This window comes from Callorhinchus milii, unplaced genomic scaffold (assembly GCF_018977255.1).
Source record: "Callorhinchus milii isolate IMCB2004 unplaced genomic scaffold, IMCB_Cmil_1.0 Scaffold3, whole genome shotgun sequence".
NCBI lineage: Eukaryota > Metazoa > Chordata > Chondrichthyes > Chimaeriformes > Callorhinchidae > Callorhinchus > Callorhinchus milii.
Genome location: NW_024704744.1, coordinates 59498550 through 59525526, shown reverse-complemented (window position 1 = coordinate 59525526; position 26977 = coordinate 59498550). Strand labels below are relative to the sequence as shown.

The 26977-nt window shown below is 43.3% G+C and overlaps 1 protein-coding gene across 2 annotated transcripts in view; it reads right to left on the bottom strand.

Moving 5' to 3' along the window:
- kif26ba (kinesin family member 26Ba) overlaps nt 1-22475 on the bottom strand; it is a 224465-nt gene extending 201990 nt beyond the window's left edge. Inside the window, exons 1-2 of one of the 2 annotated variants that reach the window (XM_042333290.1) lie at nt 22389-22475; nt 21461-21955 (exon numbers count right to left, since the gene is read on the bottom strand). In XM_042333290.1, the coding sequence (XP_042189224.1) occupies nt 21461-21955; nt 22389-22448 (555 nt within the window). In that variant the 5' untranslated portion in view covers nt 22449-22475. The remainder of the gene's footprint in view (nt 1-21460; nt 21956-22388) is intronic. The other variant, XM_042333291.1, reaches the window with a different exon arrangement.
- Nucleotides 22476-26977: the final 4502 nt, after the last annotated feature.

Sequence of the window (26977 nt, the reverse complement as noted above, 5' to 3'; positions counted from 1 at the left end):
ACGATACTAAGAAAGGTAACATTTATTCATATGTAATGCAGCAGTGTTAATAGTCTGGCTGACCCATCACTGAAAACCACTTAGTAAGTACCTCTATGGAGTGATTTAAACTGTAATAACATAACAATAATAAATAATAAATCATCATCATCCTTATATTCAACTTGATGACATCTTTTTACACCGGCAAAACACATAGCAATGAAAAAACAAATCATCCTTCATTGTCATACCACACCATGTGACAAAGACAATCATAAGTTGAGCTATTTTTAGTTGGATCCTTTTAATGATCCCAGCAATGATAACCTTTACTATCAAATGAGCAATTGACGTGAACAATTGATAAGACGGTGTCATTAGTAAGCCTGGTGCCAGTCGGTGTGGAACGCACAGTAATGGCCACTGAACTAACCAAAGATGCTCCTTCTACACCCATTGGAGGTCTTTAAAGTCTCCTTTGTCGCTGTGAATCTACATCAGTGCCACCACAATTGGCTTGTGTATTACCCTAGCAGAGTTCTTATTTATAAAAAAAATTAAGAATGCAAATTCAAGTCAGGACACTCAAACTGGCCGACACAACCCTCTCTTAATTTTGGACTTTGGATCCCAGCTTCTGCCACACGTCTTGGTGGGATAATTTAACACCACCCAGGTCATGAAGAGACCTGAACATTAAAAGTCTGTAGCTGGTGGAAATCAAAGAGTGCACGATCATTGAGCAAACAGTAATGTCACCTGGGACTCTGCACTAACACAGTCTTAATCCTGATAACAGTAAAGCCAATTTGTCTCTTGACTGCTCATAGATCTCATAGTCTAGGCAAACATCAATACACTGCCATCCATCGGAGGAACTTCTGTACTGAGGTCCCGTTTTTCAGGAAGGCATTAGCGATCCCAAGTCACTATTTGAAAAGGGTGTGTCTCTCGATGTTCTGGTCAACAATCCCCCAATGAATTTCTCATTAACTTAATGCTGTTTGTGGAATCATCTTGTGCATACATGGCCTCCATGTTTGCCTATAAAAATGGGCACTACACTGTAAGGGTGATAATAATAATAATAATCCTTGCATTTGATATAGCGCTTTTCACGTCGGGAGGACGTCCCAAAGCGCTTCACAGAACACACTGTAAAGTGAATTGACTGTATATTTGTGGGCGAACACGGCAGCCAATTGCGCACAGCAATGTCCCACAAACAGTCGTAGATTGAAAATGACCAATTTATTATTGTTTTGGGTTTTTGGAGGGATTATTATTAGGCTCTGTGTGGAGTAAGGAAACTTGCCCAAGGTTTCGCCCTCTGCCTGGAATTGAACTCAGGTCTCTCACTTGCAAAGCGAGTGCTCTAACCACTGAGCTACAGGACTCCACACAATCTGGTTTGTCAACAATTACTGTGAAGCAGTTAGAGACGTTTGTAATTGTAAGATGCTACCAAACCACAAGGTCTTTTCTTCTCAATAATGATTTAAGAGACAGCAGCCAGGGTTATCTGTGTAGATGTGAGGTGGATCAATATACTTGAGGTTTTGGTAGAGCTTTCTCTAGTGAGTCCACGAATCTTGTGTAGTTGAAGAAGGTATGATAAACCAAATGGCCTCTTTCTCATTACATGCTATTTTGTTCCAGTAACTCATTTCCCATCCTAGAAGGTTAAACATTCTTAAGTCACAAACATATCCACAAACATGTGGAGTCCTGTAGCTCAGTGGTTAGAACACTCACTTTACAAGCGAGAGACCTGAGTTCAATTCCAGGCAGGGCGAAACCTTGGGCAAGTTTCCTTACTCCACACGCCTAATAATAATCCCCCCACAAAAAATAAACAATAATAAAATTGGTCATTTTCAATCTACGACTGTTTGTGGGACATTGCTGTGCGCAATTGGCTGCCGCGTTCGCCCACAAATATACAATCAATTCACTTTACAGTGTGTTCTGTGAAGCGCTTTGGGACGTCCTCCCGACGTGAAAAGCGCTATATCAAATGCAAGGATTATTATTATTATATCACCTATTATAGTCATTGCATGATCAGCCAGCAGGAGGTGCAATTCAAACTGCTGCTGGGGGAGGGGGGATATAGACAATATCCGAGAGAATGGTTCGCTCTGATTTGATGCTCCAGGTCAGGTGAAAGTCAGTGAACTGAATTAATGAGTTTCAGAGAACACATTGTTACCCCTCCTCCCCCTACCCTCTCCATTTGGCAATTGAGACCTCCAACCTGACAAGACTGCTGTAAGGTGTCTCACTTAAACTCATCTTAAATTGTGTTAAAATTTACAAGTAGGCAAAAGGTCACTTAAAAAAATGTAAACTACCCCTTTTCAACAAGTTCTGCAGCCCAATTACAGAATTCTTCAGGTTAAATAACACAGTAACTTTGAAACCTTGGATTACAGGTCATTGAAGAGAGTTAACCTCCCTTTGTCACTCACAGCAGATTATAGCATCTGACATGCAGGTGGCAAAACTCTGGATGGGGTAAGTTTCTTAAAGCATGGAGCCTCAGTCACTTCCTTGTTATGACCCTTAAATGAAACCCACTACCATTGTGTATTATCATCCTTTGTGGGAAAGGACTACGGTTCAGTTTGAAGGAGGTGGGCAATAATTGTTTTGTTAGGGAGTTTCTTGCCATGTCCTGGTCAACAAACTCTCAAACAGAAATTACTCATTCACCTCATAGCTGAATGTGAGATGCTGTTGTGTGCAAATGGGCTTCTGCGTTCACCTACAAAATGCAGAGTTGCTAAACTTTACAGCAAATTTTGTGAAATGCTTTGAGCCGTTTTCCCAACGTGAAAGGTGCTATATCAAATGTAAGAATCAGTAGCATTTGCAATATGATACGTCGAGACCAGTCAGTCGATGCTGTGTGGCGGGGGGGAGGTGGAGAGGCACAGGCCATTTGAAAGAATCCTGTCTTAACTTGGCAGTGTCAATTTAGGCAGTGGACACTCCCCACTCCCAATCACTGCTGCTTTAATTAGACCATGGGTTGATTTTTTTTCTCTCTTCATCTCAAATCAACTCTGAATAGCTTTTTTGAAAAAACTTTAAATGCAAAGTTTTTTTGTAGGCTAAAGCACACAGATATACACACATATACACCGAATCACCTTGTACACATCTGGGCCTTGCAATTAAATCTTAATTATATCCTTTTAGTTTGTGGTCTAACACTTAAGATGCCCCAGGCAGAGAGGTTTGATTCAATTGAGATACCTCTGCTGTGAATGGTGGGGGAAGAGATATCAAAGAGTTTCACATGTAAGGTCACAGGTTAGGAACCAAGCTTCTTGGCAATAGATATTACCTGTCATTAAGGAGAAAACGTAGCTGAGGATTGTAAGCAGATCAGAAAAGCAGTGCTCAGTGGGGGAGCTGCCAACAAAGGAGTCAATGCACTTAAGACAAATTTACTGAGAGCTTGCTAATGACAAAGCAGACAAGCTGCTCAGTGCAGAAGAAACAAACATTTATAACATGTTACAATTTATGACCGCTCTCGATGATTTACTACTTTAAGCCCTTTTTCCCCCTCTCTCCTCTAAACAGAATGTTGCTACTTTGAGTTTCTTCCAAACCAAAGTACATAGAAGTGAGTTTCTCCCAGTGTCCTGGCCAAGAATCCGCCAGATAAAATTGGTCATTTCACTTCAGTGCTGTCTGTGGGACATTGCTTTGGGCAAATTGGCAGTCACGTTCATCTTCAAATACATAGTCACTACATTTTACAGTAAAATGCTGTGAAGCATTTGGATACATTGCAATGACGTGATAATATTGTGCTAGATCAAGCACAAGAATTATTATAAATAAAAATGCCAGCAGATCTTTAAATTTATGGCTCCATTTGCAAATTACAATGGCATTTGCTAAAGATTTAATAGCACTCCTGCCAAACTGCTGAAATATTTTGGAAGGAACAGGCTCCTGAAACTTCACAGCATCAAATGATTTCCATGGGACAGCACCTCAGAGGGAAAAGGGAATAAAATACCTTTAGGAGGTAGGAAAAATTGGAGAGGGGATAAAAAGGAGCAACATTAACAATTGGGACACAGAGAACACTGCCCGGTGATCAACTGTCATAAAAGCTAAAGAGAGTCCCGTGCTACTTAGCACTAGAGATAATGCGAGTATCCCTGGTCTAAGGAGAGCGGGGGGGTGGGGGGGGGGGGAATGAACAAATTGGCTAAGGTGGGAGGGGGGAATCAAGTCAACCAAAGGTTACCTGCTCCTGATCGCTATCCAGTGACCCCTGCTGGAAAGTGCATATGTGTGTGTGTGTGTGACAGGATCAGGCTTCCATTCCCGGCATAGCCTCCTGACATTCCCAGTCTAGCTTCACACCTGAGGAATGGGCATGCAGCTTGTGGAATCATATCCTAGGATGACTGAGTTCCTTCAGAGAGAAGAAGAAAAATATAAGGGAAGAATCAGAAAGGGAGAGTGAAAGAGAAAGTTAAAAACAAAAGGATAAATAGTTCTATTTAATTTAGAAAGCTGCAGCTACAATGTGTCTTTGTAATTCGCTGATTAAATCATCCCCACCCAGGTCAAAGTGACCACAAGCATCCTAAAACGTTCTGTGATGCTGGAACAGGATGCCAGCCAGCTCCATAGAGACATCTGGAGTGAATGTCTGTTTCATTAAGTGACCGCGCAGGCTGGGCTGATTTGAAGTCACTGCTGGTTCTGTCTGGTGCCTCTGAAAGTTTTCCTTTGGTGAATTTTGCACTCATCAAGGTGATTGATGTTAGGGGCTGGAGAGTGGAAGGAACGTTTGCTCATTTGTGGCGCCCAGTGTCAGAAACCTCCCAGGCCAGGTACAGCACAACTAGATACAAAGGAAAGCTTCCTTTTCTCTACACCCTCCATCCGCCACCCCAAACAATTTACCATAAATTCTAAATTCAGAATCGGTGCCTCTGCAGTCCCTGTTCAGAGAGAGATTGTCAGTCCTGAAGTGTAAAGTTCTGAGCTGCAAACCCGAGCCTAATAATAGTAATAATCCTTGCATTTGACAAACAACAACAACTTGCATTTACGTTGGGTCCTTCACCAGGGCAACATCTCAGAGTGCATCAGGCAGAGCCTGATGCCTAGCCTAGTGGAGGGAGGAGGTATAGTGCCTTATCACGCCTTCAAGACGTCTCAAAGCACTTCACAGGATATACTGTAAAGTGTATTTCTGTGTATTTCTGTGGGTGAATGTGGCAGCTAGTTGCACATAGCGATGTCCCACAAATAGCCATGGGGTGACTGACCAATTTTATTTAGGGGATTTACTGGCCAAGATACCTGGGGAAACTCCCTTCTCTTTTCAAATAGTGCCATGGGATCTTTAATGCCCACCTGAACAGACAGGCGGGACCTTGGTTTAATGTCTCATCTGAAGGACTGCTTGGAGTCTGCTTAGAATTGGGATGAGATTACTCAAACAGAAGGTGCTGGCAATTGTCCCATCCATCCATGCTGCACAAAGAGGCTTTTGGAGGCAGGGAGAGAAGATGCAAGGTTGGGGGAGAAAATCCAGACAGCGGGGCGTAGTTGCTGAAGGCTCCAGCACAGATGGTGGAATGGAGAGAGTGATGAACGAACAGTAGACCAGAGTCCTGTCTTTACCACATTTATACACCAGGAAGAAACAATGCCAAGAACGGCTGTGACAATGACAAATCAGCACAGTGTTCCATAAGCTGGCAGATATTTTACCTTGTAACGTCCTACCATGGTGACACACATGAAAGACACAGATTAACAGTTTAAGGCTTTTACAGGTAGGCCACCAACATCCCATGAAAAATATTTTGCAAGCTTTTTTTGTGTTAATGTGGGTAGGGGAGTGGGCGTAAAGGGAAGGCAGCAGTGGGTGAAATATGTAGAACTATAATGTCTCAATATTTAAGCCAGGAGAGCATTGTGGTGACATCAAATGCGCCAGTAATCTGCTTGGGTGTGAATCACTCCACTGGGGTCAAGTGCTCTTAAACAAGGGCTGAAGAAGCTTGCCAAACAAGGAGGACAAGGTACCTTTAAGCTGGTTCTCTCGACTTCACTGCAAAGCCATCAAAACTCAAGGAGCACAAACCGTAAAGTGTTTAGCCTACCTGGAAAGCAGGCAATATTTCACTGGAGCTCAATTAAGGCTCTCTAATAGAATGATTAAACTCAGATCGACTTTCATGTGCCACAGATTAAATACTCGGGGGAGGGGGAAAGAAAGTCATTTGGGAGAATACAGAATCCACCACAGAGAAGAATTCAGGGCTTGAATTCAGTTCCAACAGCATTGGCTTTGCGAAAAAGTGTTGAAAAGAGCAGCCTGGTCAGGAATGTTTTAACATTCAATGTGGGTCAAATAGAACAATTCAACTGAAATAAACTTATGGTGAAGTGAGTCCACGTGTGCAGGACCTTACCGAGTTATCCAGTCACGTGAACAAGAATCCATAGTTTGTCATGCTTATAGCAAATGAGTGAGACTTTCCCTTCCGATTCTCCTCTCCCTCTCTTTAAGGCACCGACTCTCTGCCTGGCACCTCACTGAAGTGAGGGGATGTTCCTTGAGCTTGCGCTGTTGCTCATTGGAACAGCGTAGAAGACCATGGATGGAGAGGTTGGAGTGCGAGTAGGAAGGAGAGTTGAAGTGGCAAGAAACAGGAAGCTCAAGGTTGTTCTTGCGGACAGAATGAAAGCGTTCAGCAAATCGGTCGCCCAATCTGCATTTGGTCTCCCTAATGTAGAGGAGACCACATCGTGAGCAGCGAATGTAGTAAACTACATTGGTGATAGTACACATAAATCGCTATCTTACTTGAAAACTGTGTTTGGGGCCATGGACAGTGGTATGGGAGGGAGGAGGTAAAGTGCAGGTATTACATCTCCTGCGCTGGCATGGGAAGGTGCCGGGGGAAGAGAGTAGCTGTTGGTGGTGATGGAGGAATGAACTAGGGAGTCACAAAGGGAACAGTCCCTTTGGAATACTGAGACAGGAGGGAAAGATATGTTTGGTGGTTGGATCAAGCTGGAGGTGCCAGAAATGGCAGAGAATTTTGTTGGATGTTGAAGCTGGTGGGGTGGAAGGTGAGGACGAGGGGGACCCTATCACGGTTCTGGGAAGAGGGGGAAGGGGTAAGGGCAGAGTTGTGGGAAATAGGGCGGACACGGTCAAGGGCCCTACCTACTACAGTGGATGGGAATCCTCGGTCGAGGAAAAAGGAAGACAGTTTAGTTTCTCTGGAGTGAAAGGTGACATCATCAGAGCAGATGCGGTGGAGGTGGAGAACTGGGAAAAGGGAATGGAGTCTTTGCAGGAGGCAGAGTGGGAGGAAGTGTAGTCCAGGTAACTGCGGGAGTTGGTGGGCTTGTAAAAGATATCTGTAAATAATCTATGCCCTGAGATGGAAATGGTGAAGTCAAGGAAGGGAAGAGTCGGAGATGTGAATGTTATGGAGGGGTGAACATGAAAGCGAAATTGATGACATTTTTTAGTTCACTGTGAGAGCAGGAAGCACCCCCAACACAGTCGTCAATGCATCTGAGGAACAGGTCAGGGAGCAGACCTGAGGAGGCCCGGAACAAAGAGTGTTCCAGGTGGGCAACAAACAGGCAGGAGTAGCTGGGAGCAGGTTCCCATAGCGAACCCTTTTACTTGGAGGAAGCGGTTGTAGTTGTAGGTGAAATTGTTCAATGTCAGAACAAGTTCAGCCAGGTGGTGGATGGGGACTGTTCGAGGTGGAAACAGAGGGCTTGTAAACCATCGTGTCCTTGTCCTAAGATCCACACAGAGCACTTTCCAATACGCTTCACTGAATGCTCCAGAAATGGGAACTCTACAACAACAACCAACAACAAATTACACTTGTATAGCGCGCTTCCCTTCGGAAAGACATTCCAGGATGCTGGACAATCAGGGGTTTTGGACCCTAGCTGGGAGTTGGGGTCAGGAGGGGTGGGGCAGTTGGATCAAAGAGGAAGATCTTCAGACGGGACTTGAAGGAGGCAAGAGAGGGGGTGAGGCGGAGGGATTGCGGGATAGATCACTCTTTTTCCTCTCCCTCACTGAAATGTACTGGGGCTAATCATAAATTACCTTATTACCATGCCAAATGCACAACTTTCCTGGCCTGTGTAGCTTCTTGTTACACTGAGTGGTTTAATTAACCACTGGGCCATTAGTGGATGACCAGAATTTGTTCAATCAGTAAGCAAGTTCCTGTCAGACCGCCTCCTGCTATCTGAGGCTCTCATCAAGAATTGTGTAATCAAGCTGTTGTAACTGGGCCAGAAGTAGAAAACTAGTCCCCTCCGCTTGGAAAGTGGGCTGCAGGGAAACAGCCACCCGAGCCTGTCAACTTGTCAATGAAGCGTACACTGAGCAATCAATCAAGGCCTTGGCTCTTTTTTTTTGCTTGTGGCTCTGCATCCGAGCTGCGCATTAAAACAATTGTTGTGCTGCTGCCCTTCCCTTGCACCAAAAGGTTGCCAGACCTCCTCTACCTGACACTGGCCCACCATTCGGGATGCTTAATTGCCCTTGTTACACAGACATCCTCCCATGCTGGAAAATGGAAAGACGTCTTAGGTATTCATTCGCTGCACAGATGACGTGTCCTTGACAGCTGATACCACTCACTCAGACAAGCTCCCTCCTGGTTTTACACGCTGAGAGCTTCTTTTGCAAAACAATCCTTGTAATTTAAGATTTTGTAAAGCAGCGCAGCACTGCACCGAGTGAGCGCCTGGAAACATTTCCTCCATTTCTTTTCAGTGGGAATTTTTCCTGCTTCATTTTACATAATTAGGACTCTCAACGGCTAATAACCCTCCTCGCTGCCCATTTGCCAGCCGCTTACAGTAAAAATGAATGGGACCACGTAATATAATCTTCCTCTTGGTACTGAGCACAGCTGTCATCACCCTGCAAGCAAGTGTGACTTGTAAACCTACAGCTTACATTATTCAGGCAATGAGTGCTCTCTGCACTATTTAAAGATGCATGAATTTCATCCACCATGCTAGGATTCACAGTAACCTCATACTTTGATATTAAACACTAAGATACCTTATTAGAATACAGCAGCATCTGGATAAAACCCGTTTAGTAATTCAATATTGTAATTTATTGTAGTAAAGCAGCGCAGCACTACTTTGCAAAAATCTAAATTTCTTTTTTAATTTCTTAATCTTTACTAACTATTATGCAAGTGTATGGTTACCATTAATATACTGCAGGAACAATCAAACTTAAGCTAATACACTTCAGTGCGCCATCAATTCGTTTCTGTGACTTCATTCAGCAACTCAAATTGTTTGAACTACTGTTAGCAATATCACGTTCCTTCTGTTACACAACTCAAAATGTTTTCTGTAGGCATAAGTCTGGAATTAGAGGTCCTGTGCAGGAATTTTACTGTTGCGTGGTTTTGACCGTTCATAGTGATGTAGTACAAAAATGATGCACCCTAACAACTCACCATCGTGCTGTACTAAAATCCTAGCAAAGGCCCTGGCTTTGTGAAAATAATTCCACCAGTAAAACACATTTGTGCCTATAAAACACATAGTCACTACACTTACAGTGAATCCTGTGAAGTGCTTTGGGATGTCGTCTTGACGTGAAAGGCGCAATACCAACTGCAAGGATTATTATTCACTGCACCTTTTTAAATGGCCACCCAATTACCGAAGAGACTTGGTCTCCCATTTCTCTCTCAGATATTTGATGTTCTCATTGCAGTTTTACTCAATTTACCTTAAATGAAGGAAAGTGGCTGAGGTGGGGTCCATAAGAGGGGAGACTTGGATCAGATCTGTGGAAGGAACAAGCTAAATGGCCCTTTGTCATTCCAATGCTTCGTAATTTTCTTACAGAGGGAAAAGAGGAACTAATGTCTGACCACCTATGGTTCTTTATTACATGACACATACTAAAGAATCACAAGTAATGAGAACATTTTTTCCATGCTTATTAAATGCAGATTTAAACACATCTGTCCCACTGCACACATGCCTTTTCACATCGTTAGCACAACCTGAGACTCATTTTTAAAAAGAAAATATATTTTACAAAATGTTCCTGTGTTCCTCGATATTGTAACATTTACTTGTGTATTCACTGATGTGTCTCAGTCACTCAGCATTTCTAAATGTGTTTCATATCTGAGATTGCCTAGGAGATAACATTGTATATAAGTAACATCAATAAATCCCCAGCCTATGACACATGAAATATTGCTATAAATTAGGCTCTACAGGATGTAACAGCAATAATGAGTAAGGAGTTGTGTGCATAAATTTATCTCACCAGGGTTTAATTCAGTAAGTCCCTAAACAGTGTGTTCCTGAGCATTAGTAAACCCATGAAGTGTATGCATTCTCATAAATTGAATCTTGCCATTGTGGTGGTTCTGTATCCTGTTAAACAGTAAATATGATTTCAGTTACTGAGAAACAATGGCCTTCCAGATTATACTCATACACATTGCTCCGAAGCTATGGTGTTCAAATTCACCAAATGAGTTATTATCTGACCAGCAGCACTGGGGCTGTCCCTTTACAAATCAAGATTTAATCATAAAAATCAAATAATCCTTGCATTTGGCTTAGCACTTTTAACATCAAGAGGACATCTCAAAGCAACTCACAGGATTGACAGTGAAGTATAGTAACTGTGTATTTGCAGGCGAATGGGGCAGCCCATTTGGACACAGCAATGCCCCCAAAACAGAAGTGAATAGGACATTGCTGTGCGCAACTGGCTGCTGCATTTTGCCCTCAAAATACACAGTCAAACAACTTTACAGTATAATCTTGGACATTTTTAATTCAAGGGATTGAACCCACAGCCTTCTGACTCAGAGGTAAGAGTACTAGCAACCGAGCCAGACAGATACCTACTAAGCCAGGCTGATACCCTTAAGCGAGGGATTTCTGCCCTATGTATCTGACAACCTTGCTTATTGAAACTGATATCAAAATTGACACTGGAGGAACCATTTTCCTCCAAACACAACTCTTGTGTTGATGTCCTGTAAGAGCGCCATCTAAAGTCTTTTTCACTTTACTGCATCTTAGGAAACCAAACTCCCGCTTTCCTGTAAAGGGCTCCCTCTACAGTCTTTAGAGAATACTACAGACTGGCATACTGACCCGCAAAAGAGGATTGGATCTCCACCCAAATTGCACACAAGGGATATGATTGTTATCACTGTTAAAAGTCAAAGCAATTATTGTGTTGATGCAACTTTTAATCTTTCCTTTGTACAATTATGATTGATAAATCATTTCCATTCACAATAGGAAGAAGACAGTTTGCTTACGAAATATACAGCTATTACACTTTTACTGTTAATTCTGCATTTTGACATCCTCCTAACATGAAATGCACTATATTAAATGCAAGTATTTTTATTTATTGAATTAAGAACACATGACTAGAGCATGATTCATTGAAAATACAATTAAACAATATATTTTAACATAATTCCTTGAAATCACCTATTGCTCCAAACCCAGAAATGTTGATACAGTGGCCTTGTGAGGCAAGAAGTAGATTCAATGTGATAATTATCACATCGCTTAGGAAAGTTCAAGACTTCCAGTTGACAAGTAAAGACTGACCATATAGGTAATGAAAGACCCCTTTCGCAGGTTGACATTTTCACAAGATTGGTTTGGATGAAAAAGGCCCATTTGATCTCATCCCTCTAGAACACACAGCCTATCCATTTCTATTGCAGTTATGAGCCACCAGTGTTGCAGTGTAGTGTGCTAAATTTTGCATTGGCATTGGGGCATGCGCACAGGTGAGCTTAATGGAGTGACACTTTAACGCCTCTCTCCAGACACTGGTGACACAATATGGTAAAATGTGCCCAAATATTCCATTTGACTGTGTACTTAATTGTTGTTCTTAACCTTGTGAAGCCTTCCATTGCCCTTTCCTGTAACTTACCTTGACCACTGCTCATGGAGAAATTCAATACAGCAAAACCTAACCTTCAACTGATTGGCAATACACCAGAGCAATCACTGCCTTCGTGGTGTACCAACCAGTTATTATTGTTGATGTCGCTAGCTAAGGGGCGGCAGTCTTCACTCTCCCCAGCTAGGTTGAGAATATTGATTGATTTCTGATGTGCAGTAAGAAAAACTTAGCTCTGGAAGCATGCAATTGGCTCACAAGAGTTTCATATGAAAATTCGGGAGCTTCCTAGAAATCTTGGTTCACTTGTAACGATTACATTAGGTGGGAGGGAGGGGAAATGTGAAGAAGAATAAATTCCACTCACATGAAAATTTCCTGCCAACTGTTCTTAAAAGATTCACCTGAAGAATATACACAAAGAGCCTACAACAGAAAATCTTGGGAGAATGACTTTTTGTCTGAGCTTCTACTTTTGTAATTGGCTCTCTCATCTCCTGTGGTCCCTTGTATAATACCCAATTTCCTGAATCAAAGCATTGACCCCAGACATTGGTTGTAGTAAATGCTATTAGAGGTACGAGTTAGCAATGCATTTTAATTTTCTCAGTAAATGCCCGGCCTCTAACATCCCACTACAAAGGAATAACCCATGCAGTAGGGAGCAGAGGAATGAGCCACATTCTTTCACTTTTTACTACATCAACAGCCGTAGAGCTGCCTGTACATCTGGAGAGCAGAATTCCAGCGTTTCCAAGTACCGACCCTGAGCTCATTTGTCGAGAAATGTTAAGCTGGGAAAAAGCTTTCGATAGACTTTCAGATGAGAAGATAGGCCAATGGACAAGATTTGTGCTGACTGCCTGTAATCAATGGTAAAGTGTTCACCAACCACACAATGTTTAATGAGTTGAGCAAAAAAGCATAATATCTTATCAGAATAAGGGAGTTAATTATTATGGAGTTAAAAGTGTTATTATATATGATGGATATTTCTGAAATGAAACTAAACACTGGAATTCTAGGATTAGATTTGAATTAGTAAACTGATATTTGTAGTTGGTAGCAGTTTAGCCTCTGGGTCAGAAGGCTGTGTGTTCCAAATCGTACATGGAGACTTTGAGCTTATGGTCCAGACTGACACTCCAGTGCAGTACTGGGTGAGTACATATCAGATTTGCTGTTCTTCAGATGAGACATTAAATCAAGGCTCTGTATGTTTGTTCAGGTGAACATTAAAAGGTTCCAATACAGTAGGTGAAATGAGAAGAGAGATTTTCCTGGCGTCCTGGCCAAAAATCTTCCTGGTAAAATTATCCATTCAACTCATCGCTGTTTGTGGGACCTAATTGTGCACAAAAATGGCTGTTACCTTTAACCTACAAAAACAGTCACTACACTTGACCTAAATGCTTTAAGACACTGACATGATAAGCTGCTATAAAAATGAAAGTCCTTTTTGAGCAGGGAATGAACTGAGCTATTTTTATTTTAAAAGAATGAAGCTTGGAGCAAAAATAGTAGTGCATTAAAAGGCAGCAGAAAGTATTTTGTGTTTAAACTAAAGATTATCTATAAAAGTGTCAGTCACACTTTCCAACTGGTAACCATCCCCCCAAACAAAAAGCAGCGTGTCATTACTGGTGGATGCTATTTTAATTGCATGTTCCAGTTTATTAGCTGCTTTGACCTGCAATAAAAGGTGCAGGCCAGCGTAATGGTTGAAACCTGAGATCAGGACTAACCAACACCATTGGCAAAATAACAAGAGTTAAGGCCTCCAGCAAGGCACTGCCATCTGCTTGCTGAACCAAATATTTACATTTGTGCATTTTTCTAAAGATTTGGTCAATCTTCCAGGACATCTTGAGCCTTAAGTGGCTTCACATAAACCTGCTGAAACATTTAAGATCCATTGAAACTAGTCCACTTTGTACTGTATTATTTTGCAAATGAAAGGTGTGCCATAATTATTGACTGCTGCTCTGACCAGTTTCTTTCTTGCTATAGCACAGCCGAGGTCCACTGAAAACTTCACCATAACTTCGTAACCAGCCAAAAATAATGTTTTTTACCCAAAGGGGCATTCTCACTATAGGGCTTGATTCCCCCTCATGGCGTGGTCGGTAAATGCGCCATGTGGTTTGGAATTGAGCCATAGAGACGAGAAAGATCCCAGGTTTAATCCCTGCTGAGTTAGCTCATGAGAGAGAATTACCATTACCATTAACCTCTGTCCCTGGGCTAGGGAGGAGAGGGAATTTCTAGAAAATCTGGATCCTGGGAAAATCACCTTTGGTTCCTGATCACTATATATCGACTCCTATTTTGCATGTGAACATCAAATAAGAGTAGTTTTGCATTCAACTAAAATGGTCCCCATATCAACACTCATCTGGACTGATACATAATGTATATTCACTGGATTAAGGGACTGAGGGCTATTCCCTTTTACCTGTATCCTAACACAAGCCACTGTTTTTAAGAAAGAAACTAAATTGGCTACAAAGAAAAACTTTAATCAAATATAACATCTTTTGTTTGCTCATCTCTGTTGTGCATTTTTTTTGGTCTGTCAAGTACTTTTTATATACAGTTTGACTGATGACCTGCTTGAGGGATAACTAGTCAAGTGTCCGTAAGCCCAAAGTGCATGGAGGTGAATTTACCATACATGAGCCCAAAGTGATGTGGTTGCTGAGCACTGAGAAAGTGACTCTTTCAGCTGATGTTAACACAGCTACTACTCTGCTAGGCTCAGTTCATTGCACTCTTGCCTCTGGGTCTGAAGCTTCTAGTTGACACTCCAGCTGGTGCCTGGGATGAGGGGGTTGACCTATGAGGATAGGTAGAGTAAACTAGGCCTATATTCTCTAGAATATAGAAGAATTAGAGGTGATCTTATAGAAACCTATAAGATTGTTAAGAATCTTGACAGGGTAGATGCGTGAGACTGTTTCCTCTGGTTGGAGAATTTAAAACTAGGGGTCATAGTCTCAAGATTAACGGTCAGCCTTTTCAAACATTTCTTCACTCAAACGGTAGTGAATTTGTAGAATTCTTTATCCCAGACGCCTGTGGATGCTCAGTCTTTGAACGTATTCAAGACTGAGGTTGATAGATTTCTAAAGGAGGGATTAAGGGATATGGGAATAGGGCGGGTAAATGGAATTAGGTTAGAAGATCAGCCATGATCTTATTAAATGGCGGGGCAGCCTCGAGGGGCCGAATGGCCTACTCCTGCTCCTACGTCTTATGGTCTTATAGTTCAGAAATGTGAGAGATCTGCTTTCTGAATGAATGTTAAACTGAGTGGCCTGTCTTCCTGTTCCGGTGGACAATAATGATCCCCAGACATTATTTAAAAAGAGAAGGATATTTCTTCCAGTGCCCTGACCAGCAATCTCCAGATTAATTGGGTCATTCACCTCATGGAATTTTGTTTCTTTTGCCTAAGAAAATAGTCATTACACTCGACTGCAATTACGTGTGAAGTGCATTAAGATATCTGACATAATAAGCCACTAAAAGAAGCTCTTACAAGTGTAGTAAGGCCTATGGTCACCTCCCCCTCCCTCATCTTCGACATTCATCCTGGTCACTGTAAGGCATTATTCTATGTGCAAGTTGTTATTGCTATAGCAAACTCTCTCAAACAAATCGTCAGTTATATCATCAGCACAAAATATTTTATTTCAATTTTGATTGACAAGGAAAAGATTTGTAAATACTGTAACAACAACTTGCATTTATATAGGGCCCCTCACTTAGGGTAGCATCCCAGAGTGCTTGACAGTGGCAGAGCATGAACACCAAGCCGGGAGAAGGAAATTACCGGAGGCACAGTCAAATAAGGTCTTTTCAGGCAGAACCTGAAGATGACGAAGGAAGGGAAAAGGCGGAGGGATAGAGGAAGAGTATATATGTATATATAAAACCACAATTCTGGATAACATTTTCCTCTTCAAATGAGATCAGTGTTCTTCTTAAGAGAGATTATTTCACATCTTTTAGAAAAAAATTGCAGCAAGGTGAATGTTTCAGAAGACGAAAATGAATGTTCTCAGAAATTAAAATTAGCATCACTCTGTGGAGACTTTTTAGTCTTGGAAAATAAAATTTGATCTTTTTTCAAGAGAAGCTGGGAGTGAAACGGGAATAATAATATGTTTTTGCCCTGCTGATTGAAACTTCTAAAAGTATTGTTGGACGTTTCCAAACCAGTGATGAAAATAGCTTGGAAATAATAAGAATAATTAAAATTACTTTACCCTGCACTGTTCTTTTTTCTCTCAATTCCTGTCTCTCCTCTACTGAGGACCTGGGTAGCCTGCTATATATTAATAGTACAGTATATCACCATTCATATGAAGAATGTGCAACTCCAGACAATTTTGGAGCAGACAATTTGACCATGGGAGGCAGGAAGGGGTGAGAGAGAAGACAAATTCAAATCTGTCCACACACACACACACGCACATACACAATTTCCATCAGGGGTAAAATGGATAATAATTAGGTGCACAACCATGTTTGTTTTCTTTTTATCCTATCTAGCTCAAGGACATCATCTCACTATCATGTCTGCATCTGTTCCACTGTACTGTGTCGTCCATTGACACCATGCACAGATCTGCCACGTCATTGCATGTCACGGTTTCTGGGAGTGCAACAATGGCCCACTTTTTCATTCATCGCTCCTCACCTTATTGAACAACCATTTCAGCCTGGATTGATCTGCAGTGGGTAGACTTGCAGATATGTCTGGCAAACAGAACTGGAAGATTACAATGGAAACCACAGAACAAACTCTACGATACTGGTTTATCAAATAGATACGATCTAGATATCAGATAGATAGATAAGATACTGGTTTATCAGATACCACCTCAAGCAAACTGGGAGTTATTTCACCAGGTTTACTGGTAGGAGCTGTGCCAGTGGTCACTGTCAGGTACAGGATGGATATTTTAATAATGTGACCTGTCAATGGAGATAAAAACTGAATGATAAAAAAAGTGTTTCTTTTTGAGATTTTAAAACTGCAACATCCTCTACAGAAAATCAATTTTGGAGCAGGTAAAAGTGTCCATGTGGATCTTCCTATTCACCCTGGAGACAACTGTATTCCTTCTTTGTTTTTGTTCACAGGGTTTTCTCCTCCAACCCCAACAAACAGACACAAACAAACACATACCATAAGATTACAACATAGCCTTATGTTTATTCACCAGCCTCTTACCTTGAAATCACAATAATTACTGGCATTAGAGACATTGGGAAAGGTAATGGACCGTTGTTACTTGCACAACAAAGGGTTAATATTCCCAGAAGACTGCAGGATTTAATGCATTCCACGGGACTTTTGACTACCAAAATACTGCACATATGAATGACTTCGACACTGTCCAAATAAATGTACATTGTTTGCACCTCTACCCCTGCCAATACATAATGTGTTCCATGATCAGCATTGCAGGACAGGGGCTATGCGTTATAGTGGCGATTGATCTCTCCTCTTGTGAGACTGGATGTTCTGCTGCGACAATGCACCTCAAACACACAAAAAAAAGGCTGGCAAAGCCCCAACCCAACTGTGTCTCCTGTGGCTGGCAGGTTTGAATGCCAGGCAGCCCAAGAACTTGGGCCACAGCCATGAAATTGGGAAGTGGGTAATGAACCCCCCGAAGTACTGAACACACTCCAGTCACTGTGGAAGGAACTCACGCTGCGCCGAGGGTTCAATAAATCTTTTCTTAGCAGAAACACTGGTCCCATCTTATGAATGCGCCGCGTTTTACAGTCCAAGGGACAACTGTCTGAATGCAATCAAAAAAGATGTTAACAATAAAGGCGCTCCCTCAGTAATTACTGAGTTAAACAGCACCCAAAGGAATTAATACTGTGACAGCCAACACCAGCTGAAAAATTGACTTCACATGGCTCAAGCAGACATGTTAGAAAAAACTGCCTAAATATTTGAACAGGAACCATTCATTTTAAAAGATGCCACATAACTGATTTTGCTCTGTGATAAAATGCAGCGAAAGTACCTCTGTCCGACCTTTACTGTTCCGTTCATTCGCTATTCAATTAACTCCACCTAATGCAGCTGCAGTATACTGCACTGGTTAATGAACCCTCGGTCGTTTACAATGCAAAAAGCGACTGGAAAAGATCCCGTTTACTTTAGAGATATGAATGATTAACATGCACTGCAGTAGACTGGTTGAGGATAATATTCGAGGGAAAATATTATTTTAAAAAAAGCGAACGACGCGAGGCGATCTTTGCCCATGTTATTGCTATTACGGTTCGATTTGCCTCTAAGGAAGGGGAGTGAACAACGAGTAACGTGCACAGCAAAAAACGCTGCAAATGCAATGCAAGGACTGCTCGGCACATGCGTCCAGTATCATTTGCAAACTGTTAAGCAATCGTCAAAACAGCAATCCATCTCTTAAAAATAGAGAGAGACTCAATGTCTCAGATCTGCAGATTTCCACAGCAGTAAAATCTTGCTCAGTCTCAGCATTGTTGTTGCCAGCTCCCAGTTTATATTACCAACCCAAGGCTCGGCAGGCACTGTGTTTTAGGTATTTATTATGTGAGGGTGAGAGCTGGTCGACAGGGAAACTGCGCCCCCAAGGAACATTCGATATTTCACAAATGCTGTTAGCAGTCATAAAAGGCAAAATGAGCAGGAGTTAAGAAGAAAGAACGAGAGAGCGAGAGGGAGACCTCAAAAAGACCTTTATTATGTGAGAAGTAAAATGGGCAGGATGCCGATAGCACTATCAAGAGGAAGGGGAGTCCAGAGTTAATCACCGTCAGAGCACTGGGAGCAAAAGTAAAGTGTTTCGTTGCACTGTTCTGCCCACAGAGTAGATTGCGTGAGGCGAGGATGTGGATTGCAGGGCGGATACGGGACAGAAATGGACCAGAGGTCCACCTATACCTACCTTCACAGCCCAGTGACAGTGACAGACGTTGTCTTATTTACAATTGACCACTTGCCCCACTGCCTCTCAAACACAAGTCACAGATACTGCAAACCCTCTGACACGCATCCAGCGAGGATTCAACCCACACAGCTCTAAACGTAAGGGATATATCATCCAGTGAGCTACACGCTGGCGATTACCATCCTGCAAACCCACATCTTTGCACAACCTCCCCCCAAACACCACCAACACACCGCGGTGCTCGGCGTGTGTGAGACGGGATTGCAGGTGCCGATGAGCCAGAGGTGAACATCTCCGGCATTTTAAACCGAATCGACTCCCTGCTGTATAAGCTTCTGATGAGAATAGAGGTTGGGGATTTTTTTTCCCCCCATTTAAAACACTTTTTCTGTTGTGGCATTTTAACTAGAAAGTAATGCTTTTCAATCGCATGAGTGCCGCACAAAGTAGTAATAGTATATCTGTCATAATCCCATTGCTTTACCTCCTCCCCAGTTCAGATCCTATCTATCTATCCATCTATCCATCTATCCATCTATTCTATCTATCTATTCTACCTATCTATTCATTCATTCATTCCGGCCTGGATTCATTCTGATTGGGAAAGTTAAGCATTTGAAGGCGTCCCATCCCTTGGGACATCGAGGCTTTCCATTCAGTATCTGGTGTCGGTAAACACCTGGCCAGGGGCCAGCAGTGGTGGGCTGTCCTGAGCTCTCAACCTGTGACTCTCTCTCTCTCTCTCTCTCTCTCATATAATCATCACATCAGCAGCAGCGCATTTCCAGCCAGTTAACAAGGCGGAGAGCCCCGGGGACAGCCAGGGCAAACCACTCCACAAACAGAAATGCGAGTGACTCCCCTGGGAATGGCATTGCTATACTGGTGATATGTCAGTCATCTGGCCAGCAACTCGTGTCAGTGCACACACACACACACACACACACACACCAGTGTGGATGGAATATGTGGCCACAATGTGTATCTCTTGGATACGCAAAGATATCAGTCATGACCCAACTCACATTCCTCCCTCCCTCCTTCCTTCCTTCCTTCACACAGTAATAAATGAATAAAGCCTGAACACTATTGTTTTAATTGTTTTTTAACCCAGATTAGCAGTGTACAGGAATCCGGGCACTCAAATCCTACCCTTGCAGTCTGATCGTACACAGTTGTGAAGTGCACACATAATCCACCTCAGCAATACTGAATCCAGGCGAAACTTCATTACTCTGCGTTGCCTGTGCAAAAGAAGATCGTCTTGTAACCTTTCGTTTGGGGGTGGGGGGGGTGGGGCCTTTAATAGTCGTAATTTCATTTTTCCCGAGAATCCCAAAAGGCAGGATTTTGATAGGACTGTGCAATGAAAGGAGGGGGGTGGGGGGTAGGTAGGGCGGAGGTTCTCTCCTGTTAAAAGGTACAGGCTGGATTGCACTGAGATCAGTGAACATCTGCAGGAACATCAGGTTTTACCACTAAGTCCAACCCCAACCCCCCCTCCCGCCTCCCCTGGTTTCCTGCGAGCTCTGCTCACTGCAATGCTGATGGGCACCCGGCGGTTCAGCCTCACTCACATCCCTTCAGTGCCTCTTTCCCTTAAGAGGGAGTTGCTCTAAAGGTGTGGTGTGTGACCGAATTTCACTCTGACCTTACAACAGGGCCGGGAGGGGAGAAGAGGGAGGGAGGGAGGGGAGAAGTGTGTGTGTGTGGGGGTCGGTGAGTTCCGTGTGTGATGGGTGCATGTGGAGGGAGAAGAGAGATTGTTCTGCATTTATTTAGTGGCTCACAGCAGCGATTGCAAAAATACACGTATTAATGCGCTGGCACGTTCCGATCTGCAATGCTTTTCATTGTACCCGTTTATAATCGCCTACTTTCAAAAGGGGTGGGGGGGGGGGACTGAAGACCCATTCCTGCAGATGTTCATTTATTCATTCCTCCGGTGTGTAAAAGCAATGGTTCACACCAGTGCAGGAACGGGGAAAAGACTGGTGGAGGTGCGGTGGTTCTTTCATGTCGTATAGGTGTGGGTGGAATTTAAATCGTTGTCACTTCTGAACAGGGTTTGACCTGGTATTTTTGCCCTTATAGAGGGACACAGTCAGCGGCATTCCAGCACACACACACACACATATATATATATATATATATACGCACACATATGCATGCACACACATTACAAATGCATATCATATATACAGTATTTCTTCTTTTTCCAACAAAAGTGCCTTGTCAAATGGCATGTCAATTTCTGGAGGGTTACCTTTGCATTTTTTAAAAAAAGAGTTAACAAAAACACTTTCTTTTCACTCTGGGTAGTGGAAAATCGATTGCAATCTTAAGATCAATTAATAGATCTTCCACCTTCCTCTCTCTTTCTCTCTCTCTCTCTCTCTCTCCCTCTCTTTCTCTCTCTCGCTCATCCGTCCCCATTTAACCTTAAGTCAGAGGTGTTGTCACGTTTTTTTCGGGTGAAACTTAAAGCCGAGCAATGCAGAGAGCTGCAGATTAATTGCCGGGGCGGGTGAGCATCACGTACCTTGCTGGAAAAAGCTCCTGGGATCATCATCTTCAACGCTTGCCTCTTCAGCTCCACCAGCCTGGTGTTGCAGTTTTCACACCAGATCCCCTTATCCTCAGAGCCGAAGGAGCCCGGGGAGCCGGTGCCGGAGCCCGGGGAGCCGGTGCTGGAGCCCGGGGAGCCGGTGCCGGAGCCCGGGGAGCCGGTGCTGGAGCCCGGGGAGCCGGTGCTGGAGCCCGGGGAGCCGGTGCCGGAGCCCGGGGAGCCGGTGCCGGAGCCCGGGGAAGATCCTGCCAACGAGCCCGGAGATCCACCGCCGGAGCCGGGAGAACCGGTGAAGGACGAGCCGGGAGATCCGCCGCTTGAACCCGGGGACGCGGTGCCCGATCCCGGGACAGAGCCGCCTCCCTCGGGGGCAGGTCGGCTGCCGGTCTCACACATCTGATATCCCTTCCTGTACCAGCTTTCTGGGGTGAAAGATCCCACTTTGGTCGGAGAACAATTCTCCGTCCCCTGGATGGATGGATGGATGGATGGATGGATGGATGGATGGATAAATACAATAGATCAATCAATCAATCAATCAATCAATTATTAGTATTCATAATAATAATAATAATAAAACGTACAATTTTTTTTCAAAAAAAATTAAAATATTTAAAAAATCCCCCAAACTGTTTGGATTTTTTTTATTGTTTTTTTTTTCTTGTGTGGGGGGGGGAGGTGGAGGTGGGGTGTGGGGGGGGGGGGTCTGCTTTAAACATTTTTTTTATATGAGAATCGATTTTCAATATCTCGTGAAGCCACATGAATCCACCCCCCAACAACCCCCCCCCCACCCACCCCCCACACCCCCCCCACCCCACCCCCCAAACACCCCCACCCCACCCCACACCCCACACCCAACACCCCCCCCAAAAAAAAACCCCACAGCTGTAATACTCACGACATATTTTCGATTCCTTGAAAACGCACTCCGATCCTTGCTTCCAGACACAGAATTCATATTAAGTATATTTTCCCTCTTCTCTCAGTCTCTCTCCCTCTGTCTGTCTGTCTGTCTCTCTGTCTGTCTCTGTCTGTCTGTCTCTCTCTGTCTCTCTCTCTCTCTGTCTCTCGTGTTGCTCCTGAAGTTCCCCCCTCGACCCACACTGAGCAAACCTGGTCTTCGCTGTGCAACTCTGCCACTAATTCAGGAACGCGAGAAAGGGGAGAAAAATAAATGTCACCAGCTTTTTGATCGCAGCATTAACGCTGGCTGCTCGTTTCACCCAGTCACAGATTGCCTTCATTCCCAAAACAGCCGGATTTTGTTTTCTACGCAGAGAGAGAGAGAGCGAGAGAAAGAGAGGAAAAAAGGTGGAAACGCAGTGGAGAGAGAGAGACAGAGAGAGAGAGAGAGAGAGATCCTCTCTTTTTTGCAGAGACTGAATTCTGCAGAAGGTAAGTCCTGGAAGCCAGAGCTCCTGCAAAGGCAGGCAGTGGCGCTGTGTTAACTTGGGGGACTTTTACAGCAGCTTTCAACCGACTCGGGTTAAATGAAATCTCCCAAACTCATTGCCAGCCGTCGGGGAGGGGCCCGGCACCCGCTCCCACCCAATGCCGCTCACACCAGGGCTGAGTGGCAGATGGGTGCGGCAAGAAGGCTACATAAAGCGGAGCCGAGCAGCCGTTGCGAGCCTCAGGAGTCTCCCCTCGTTGAAGCTGCTCAAGGGGTTGCAAAGACCTCCCTCCCTCCCTCCCTCCCTCCCTCCCTGGGCTGTTGCAGGGTCGGGGCTGTGTCAGATCCACGCGTTTTATGACAGTTTCCCCACTTTTATGACACCCTGATCCTCCAAATAAGAGGGAAAACAGCATCAAATCGCCTTTACACCCCGGAAAACAATGTTAAAACGCATTTCACTGACACATCTGCTCGGTGTTAGGATGCCAGACGCATCTGATTTTTTTTTCCCCCACCAAATTTTCTCCTTCAGGAAATTGCGTTGAGCGTTTGGCCACAGTCTGAAATGCTATTATTTGCAATCTGCCTTTGCACGAACAATCCAGTCCCCTTATCCCGATTAAACAAACCGAAATCGTCCAGCAATTTTGACAATTTTTGAGTTTTCATGTAGAACGAATTATTTATTTTGCATTCACATTTTGTTTTAAAAGTGATGGGTGGGGTTGTGTGTGTGTGTGGGGGGGGGGGGGGGGGGGGGGGGGGGAATAGTTGGCTAATCCGAATAGGAGGTCAGCTCAGGCTCAATCAAAATTATGTCCAAAAGAAGTAGATGGATTTCTGAAGTCAGAACCTTAACTCGTTCGTGTGTTATGCAATTGCACAGCTTTGAGCTGCAACTGAGCAGTGCATTTGCAGTCAGAAGGAAACGAACAGCAGCACCCTCTATCGACGTTTGGGTTTTTCCAAGGGAAAATGATTGAAGAAATCCTGCTGCACACTACAGATACAATAGTGCTGTGTCGTTCGAAACGAATTATCTTCGAAAAGCGATCATTTGAGAAATACAGCATAAATGAAGAGGAAGTGCGCGACACAGTAGTTCTTCGCTGCATTAACAGTGAAGTAATTGGTTCTAATTTGATTAGTTGATTGTAATTTAGGGACTACGAGTGATCAGAATCGGTGCTGCAACCAAGAAAGTCTGTCGGGCCAGGGGTGGGGGGGGGGAGTCTGGCGATGCAACATATTGCATTGATGCTTAAAGCAGGATCCGAGACGTGCTGAAACTGGGTTTGGACTCTACGTCGTTTAACGGGGTCGAATCGAATCAGAGGTTGTTCTTACTTTCAAGAGAGAATCTCAGGGCTCACTTTGCGGAGGGAATTGCTCAAAGAGGAAGCTGGTTGACTTGGCTTTTTGTCACTTGCAAAGCAGCCCTGCGGATGTCTGGTCTCAGACCTTTCAAAATCCTTTGTATTGTTATTGTTAACGATAGCTGTAATCGGTCAAGTGCATCCCTTCTGTGTCACTAAGTCATCTGAATAGGTATTTGATTCACTGCTAATGCTTTGTGTGTAATAACAGGCAACTAATGATTTGCCTTATTATTATCCATTAAAGAAAGGAGATTGATAATAGCAATGACTGTTATTAAAGATAGCTATTATCTATATTATGTTTTTCCAATGGCGTGTGATTGTGCGGGCACTAACCCTCCAGCCATCGATAGTTTGCACACCCATCTCTGAAGGAAAATCTGGATTCCACTCTGAATGCTGGAATCACGATGATCCTCGCCTTTTAGGTGCCAATTCTCTCTCTTTAGGGAGGAGGGAAGCTTTATGTTATCTCAAGGGATGTCCTTTGAAATGAAAATAGTTTTGGGGGAAAAAAAGATGCAAAATTAATTTGGGGTAAAAAGATTGCAAGGACAGGATGTCAGTAAGATTTGACAGCTGAGCAGATTGCCAATTCATTTCATTATTTTAAATATCTCAATCCTTTCACCTTCTCTGCTCTAAGTACTATGATTCCAGTGTGCCCAGTGACAATGCTTCTTTAAGAGGAGATAAACTGCTCTCTTTGGGGTTGAACAGGCTCCATGGTGACCTACTTGGCAACAAAAAGGTCCAGTCCAGCCAACTTTCTGTGATGGTCACGGTTGTCTGCTTCCTGAATCAGGCAGGTCCACAGTACTCCAGGGCACTGCTGATGACAGACCAGCTACCCTGGTTTGTCAGCAGGGCATAGACTTGGAAGAGCAAACCAGTCACTGAGGGCAAGGATTCTTACTCAGATCCTGCTAACCCTGGAAGCCCAAACTCTAATGAGTAGGGCATTCCTAGCTTGGCAAACTGTGGGAAACCTTTACAGGCAGTACTCTTAGTGGCCAGCTATGCGGTTTTAGCTGTGGTACCCAAGCCTTGGCTCTCACCAATCTGTGCCTGATACTCCCTGGAATTAAGTAAGCAGGATGAGTCCCTCCAGGTAGAGAGTGTGCATTTTCTGGATGTGACATAGCCAGCTGACGGGAAAGAATCTGTCGGCTAAGGCCCTTGAGGAAACAATCACTAGATTCCCTTCAAGCCTAGAATATCCTTCCTAAGATTGGGTGACCAAAACTGAACATAGGTTTTCAAATGAGGCCTAACCACTGATCTATATAACTGGACCAGTACCGCATTTACCTTTATATTCCAGTCCTAGGTACTTACCTCCTTCAATATTTCTTTGCTCCCCTCCTCTCTGATTTATGGGGTATAGTTCCTATATACTGGTGCCAGTAGTTAGTTTCAGATGTTTATACAACTGGGATGCATGTTAAAGATCCTATGGCACTACTCAAAAAGAGTAAGGGAATTTCTATCAATGTCACAGCCACCAACCCCCCAAATAAAATTAGTCATTCACTTTACGGATGTTTGTGCGACATTACTGTGCTCAAATGGGCTGCAGCGTTTTTCTACAAATACAGTCACTACATTTTACAATAAAGCACTTTGTGATATCCTGCCGACATAAAATGTCCAGTACCAAATGCAAGGATTATTATTATTATTTAACCCAGCAAGCTTCAACTGTTCTTACCAGAGATACACACACAAGCAATGTTCCAACAGGTGTCACCGGAAAGGGATCATGAGTGAGTGCCCTTCTTAACCCAGGAGCACTTTATGTTGGACCAGTGGAGATCAGATAACAGGACTGCAATCAAACCTAAGAACTTCTGTTTAGCACAGCCTTTAACCACTAGGCCATTAGTGGAGCTCAAGCTCTTTCAATGATTCTGGGTAAACCATTATTGTGGATAAAGTGCTTCAAAAGATCTGTCAATCACCTCAAAGTGTGTAGGAGAGATTTTGAGGCAAACATCACCAAATTCTGTCTGAGCTTCTCCCAGTGTCACTCATGATTGACAATCCACTAGAGAAAATTGGTCATTTCACATTGTGCTATTTGTGGGATCTTATGGTGTCCTAAGTGATTGTCATATTTGTTTACAAAACAGTTGCTGCATTTGATAATTGTTACTGTAAAGTGTTTTGAGATATTTTGACACAATAATATGCTATAAAATACAAGTTCTTTCTTTCATCCTTCCTTCCTTCATTCTGCATTCACCTACAAAATACAGTTATACCCCTTTACAGTATATGCTGTGAAGCTCTTTGAGTTGTCAAAAGGCACTATTTTAAATGTAAGGATTATTATTTATTATTTCCTTCCAGTGAACCAACAGAATTTTTTAAAAAAAGAAAAATATGCTAATTATTAGAATATTTCTTAGTTCTGCTCCAATAGGTGAAGGCTTTTATTTACATAATGATTTCACAAGCAGTGTAAGATGTCAGTCTTAGTTTTCCTCTCTTAGTAAAATGCTGACACTTTGAAGCCAGAGGCTGTTTCAGACCCAAAGCTCAGACCCATAGTTCCAGTGCTATGGCTCTGTGAGTGCACCCAGCACTAGTCCTACAGCCTTGTTCAAGATCTTTTGAAGCATGTCATTTGGCAGCAATGAGTAAGCCATTTGCAGTTATAAATTTAGTGGTCAAACTTTTGCTAATAATAGTAATAATAATAATAATCCT